This window comes from Arachis hypogaea, chromosome 12 (genome assembly GCF_003086295.3).
Source record: "Arachis hypogaea cultivar Tifrunner chromosome 12, arahy.Tifrunner.gnm2.J5K5, whole genome shotgun sequence".
In the NCBI taxonomy this organism is placed as follows: domain Eukaryota; kingdom Viridiplantae; phylum Streptophyta; class Magnoliopsida; order Fabales; family Fabaceae; genus Arachis; species Arachis hypogaea.
The window spans coordinates 43,008,809-43,013,982 of record NC_092047.1 but is presented as its reverse complement, the minus strand read 5'-3'; the positions used below and the strand labels follow the sequence as shown (position 1 = coordinate 43,013,982).

General features: G+C 34.0%; 1 protein-coding gene across 1 annotated transcript; it reads right to left on the bottom strand.

Moving 5' to 3' along the window:
• Nucleotides 1-1,100: 1,100 nt before the first annotated feature.
• LOC112727357 (uncharacterized) lies at nt 1,101-4,524 on the bottom strand. Its single transcript, XM_025777070.3, has 5 exons — nt 3,694-4,524; nt 2,615-3,492; nt 2,321-2,505; nt 1,674-1,740; nt 1,101-1,591 (listed from the first exon to the last, which is right to left on the bottom strand). The coding sequence occupies exons 1-5, from the start codon at nt 4,310-4,312 to the stop codon at nt 1,541-1,543; spliced, it is 1,800 nt and encodes a 599-aa protein (XP_025632855.1). The 5' UTR covers nt 4,313-4,524; the 3' UTR covers nt 1,101-1,540.
• Nucleotides 4,525-5,174: the final 650 nt, after the last annotated feature.

Genomic DNA, 5,174 nt, shown 5'->3' with positions numbered 1-5,174 from the left:
GATTATTCAAATTCAAATTCAAATTATGTGCAGAATTGCAGAATCATTGAGTCAAAAAAAGATAACCCTCCATGTAATAACTTGTTTTTACATAAAAAGTTAAAAATAAAGAACTGTAGGGGAAAAGAGGAGAACTAAAAGGCACACAAACTTTGGATTAAGCAAGAAAAAGAAAATTGTGATTTGGTAGTGGAAGAATGCGTAGAAAGGGGAGGGTGGGCTTAATCGAATGCTTGAATTCTGGAATGTGAACGAATAGATGGATGGACTGAAAAGAAAGAAAAGTGTAGTGCGGTATCTCAATTAAGTCACCTAAGATTAAGAATTGTTAATAAATTTTCGATTTCACAATTTTACAAACTTATATCCAAATTCTTTTGGATAATTGAGTTTGAATAAAAAATAGTTTAATTAATCTAATTTCGCTGCCATATATTTTTTAATAATTTTTAGTTATTAATTATGCAATATTTAGAAGTATGTAAAGTTAATCAGAATAATTTTTACAATTAATATTGGAGCATGCAAATTAACAATCACAATTATTTGAAACCCTGTAATAGGATATAAACCCTAAGTCTACCCCAAAAAAGTTATGTATAAATATAAACCCTAACTCTGCAAAAGAGCATGAAACAAATGATAAAATGTGATATATGGTTTTATTGTATCACAACAGTGAAATTCAAATTCAAATAATGTGCATAATTGCAAACCCATTGAATCGGAAAAAAAAGTTAATCCACCTCGAAAGAAGGAATTTTTTACAAAAAAAAAAATGTAAAATAAAGAATTAAAGGCGCAACAAAACATGGGTTAGGCAGAAACAAAGAAAACTGGGATTCCGGAAATGAAGAATGCGAAGAAATACGGGATTGGAATGGATGGATGGATGGACTGAAAAGAAAGAAAAATGCTGCAGGTGGGATCTCAATGAATTCACCCAAGGAAAAATGTTAATAACTTCATTTTCACAATTTTTTGGTGACAACGTATAGGAGAGTTGAAAGAAGAAATACCACAATTTTACACTTCTCTGCAAATATTTAGAATTTGGCAATAATAGTGATAAGTATCAAAAGAAGAGAGGGACAAGGAGATGACAGAAAATATAATTTTTGGTGGAAGTCACTAATTTTCCACCTAATCATTTCATTGTGCATTCTATTACAAGGATCAGAAATTGTTAAATTAGGAAGAATTTTCCGTCCATCCTATTAAAGGCGTAAACTTTTCATCTCATCAAACCAATAGCTTTAATAAGGGAGGGAACAATGCCAAGTGATATTTTTCTAATAATTTGATACTATGACAATAAAGGAACTATAAAGTTAACTCCAAAATGATGCACATAGCTTCCTTTCTAAAAGTTTAACACAGGACATTATCTACAGGACATGTAAAGTTTTATCCATCATACCAGCAAAAAGATCATCCCTATTTTGCTCCGTCAAAACAATTTTATCTAGAGCAGTAAATTTAGCATCCTATTCAGCTCCATATCAAAATACTTTTATCTTAGTGCACCAAATTGCCTTCCCTAATTAGCTCGATGATGCTTGAGGTTTCTCCATTTATCCTTCAAATCAACCTTCAAAATAGCCACAATTCAGAAAGCATAAGATTAACAGAAGAAAATATCCACAGTTTTCAAGTGCTTAAAGGGTACTCACATCAGTTCTCTCTTCAAATACATCAATGTGAGTACTAAGGATTAACTTCCAGTTTCCTTCACCATACCTGCATAGGAGAAAAACAGGGTGAATGAGAATATGAATTTCTAATACCTGGAAAATTATTAAGTGTGATACCTATTTTGAAATCTAAGTGATCGCTTGTTTCCGATTCTCTTTTTTTATTCAGGCAGAAAGGACAGCAGTGAGGACTTGTTGCCGGTTGCCTAGGCTGAACAAGTAGAAATGAAAGTTCCTCATGAGCAAGACCCACTGCTGTAGCTCCGCTCACTCGGTCAATTATGTTCTCCCATTAGTTATTCTCTATCCAAACTTTTCTTCATAATTAGTTACATCCAAACATAATCCCCCTCCCCCTCTCTTTCCAAAAACAATCTCCAAAACTTAAAATGAATTTTTTTAATTACTATTTTCAGAAGTTTATCCAAAAGCACTCTAGTTGTACAGCAGTATCATTGCAAGTCATATTATCATATTACAGTAATATATTACAAATGATTCTATTATTCTTGAGAATAGTTTGATAAATTTAAAAATATTTACCCTATGAACTATATCTGTCTAACTATTGTAATGAAAAACGAAATGAAAACTTATGGTTTTACTAGTTTCAAACAAGCACTTACTGATTCACAGCAGACCTCAGTGTTATTTCTTCAAACTCACTCCATCTTTTCTTTTTCCTCCTTATTATTATGTCCTGTGGTTCATATTTTCTCAATGGAGAGATTTTCCATTTCTTGGGGCTAGGCAAATGAAACTTGGTGGCATGATCTGATGCTCCATCCAAACCCTGTTCTGATTCATTACACTGCATGGAAGAATCAATAAATGATACAAGAATGCAACTATGGCAAGGTTCATCATAAATCAAATAAAGAACAACCACTACAAAATAATAATAATTGCAGAATGAGTACCTCTTCAGCAGAAGCAGTTGCAAAACCATGTTGATCACATAAATCTGTATCTGCACCCACATTTCCAGTTGGTGCACCTGCAATCTTATGAATTGGGGCCTCCTTAGTCTGATTTTCATTTGGTGCTTCTTCTGTGATCTGGTTTACAATCAGTGCTTCAGTAGTCTGATTTTCACTTGGGGATTCTTTAGTTTGATTTTCATCCAGTGCTTCTTCTATGATCTGATTTTCAATTGGGGATTCCTCAGTCCGATTTTCATTTGGCACTTCTTCTGTAACCTGATTTTCAATCAGTTCAGTAGTCTGGTTTTCAATTAGGGCTTCCTTAGTTTGATTTTCATCCGATGCTTCTTTTGTTATCTGATTTTCAATCAGTGCTTCAGTAGTCTGATTTTCAATCGGGGCTTCCTCAGTCTGAATTTCACTTGGTGCTTCTTCAGTGATCATATCTTCAATCAGTGCTTCAGAAGTCTGATTTTCAATTAGGGCTTCCTCAGTCTGAATTTCACTTGGTGCTTCTTCAGTGATCATATTTTCAATCAGTGCTTCAGAAATCTGGTTTTCAATTAGGGCTTCCTTAGTTTGATTTTCATTCGATGCTTCTTTTGTTATCTGATTTTCAATTAGGGCTTCCTCGGTCTGAATTTCACTTGGTGCCTCTTCAGTGATCATATTTTCGACCCGTGATTCAGTAGTCTGAATTTCTGATGGAGCTTCCTTAGTTTGATTTTCATTTCGTGCTTCTTCTGTGATCTCATTTTCTTCATTTGGTGGTTCTGTTCTCTGAATACCAAAAGTTGCTTCTGTATCCCAATTTTCTTTCGGTGCTTCTGTAGTTTGTTTTTCAATAGGAAGCTCCTCCACATTCCTATTGTTCACTGCAAATCTCAATATGCAAATGCAATGCATTAGATAAAGGATACATTCATCTTCTTATAAGTTGCAAAAACGGTTTCAGGATTCAAACCGAAGCGAGGAAGCAAGTAATACTTAACATGCCAAAAATACGAAGATATCACAATTTAAAGAAGAAATCAAAGCAAGTGCAAACAGCAAAGGAGCAATGTTCAAATTAAAACCTCTTTGGAGGAAAGCAAGCGCACTAGGTTCCTGTTTATCGCCATCAAGCTCATGGGTTTGACAGTTGTTACCGTATAAATCAGCGAATAATGCTATTTCATCAAAATAAGGAGCCAAGTTTGCTGAGGCTTCAAGCAAATAAAGCTTAAGCTTCCAAATGGCATCTTCCCTACCATTATAGCTTTCCAACCTCTTCAAAACCTTGGGATCCGAAAGCGAAGCCTCAATGTCATCCCTCCACCGCTTCAGCTCCGCCGTGTACAGTCGGCACCCGACGCCCGAGGAGGAGGAGGATTCCATACACGGAATGTGACCACGCCAGATCCCGTTTATGGCGTTTACATATGCAGATTTGTTGGATATGACGTCACGTGAAGAGCACGTGCCAAGGTACTTGAGCGTGCATTCCACAGCGACGGCACAATAGGCAGCGGAGAAGGAAGCGGAAACGGGAGAGCCTAAGCGATAATCGAGTTCTTCGAGAACTTCGAGTTTATGGAGCATGTCTTCATGAATGAGAGCAGTGTGACGTAACTCCTCTATGAGGAGGTTGAGGAGAGAGCCCTTCATGCAGCGGTAAACGTAAATTCGTTTAAGAGCAGTGATTTCGGTTCCCATTTTGCTATCTGAGGGACACAACTCTCTTCTCTTCAGTTACAGTAAAAATGCGCCGGACTCCTGACGGAGTACTGGAAGACAACACAAGCAAACGGGAGGAAAGCAGGACCAAGGTCGGTGAGGACGGGTGAGGGTGGTTTTACGCTTTTACAGCTTTACAGCATAGGAGAAACCTATCGGCTCAATTTTTCTGATGGCGTTTTGGATGATATTTCCAAGTTGATTGATAGAAGAAATTTATAGTAGGGCAAATTACCAAAATAGTTCTAACGTTTAAAATCCCCAATCTAATCTCTTTAATTCAAATAATTATTTGAAATCTATCTATCTACTTAATATACTAAAATTGGGTTTTTCCCCAACTAATAAAAGTGAGGTGTCACTTTTTCGTAAACTCATTTTCTCTCCAAAATAAATGCATTTAATGAATAATGCATAATTATACTAATTTAGGAAAATATCTTTATTATAATTATATATAATCAATATTTAATGCATTATTAAACTACTTATCAATTATTAATCAAAAATATTTTTAATTATTTTAATAAATAATGCATAATTATACTAATTTAGAAAAATATCTTTATTATAATTATATAAAATCAATATTTAATACATTATTAAACTAATTATCAATCGAAAATATTTTTAAACATTTTAATTATATTCATTTTAATTATATTTATATCCTTCTAATTCTTATTCATTATCCAATGATTTTATTAGTGGCAAGTTGTTAACCCATTTATATTGATAATAATAATAATTTTATTAGGATAAATATCAAATTCTATTCCTAATATAAAAATATAAAATTTAATTTCTTCTATTTTTATTTTACCACTATAAAAGACCATAT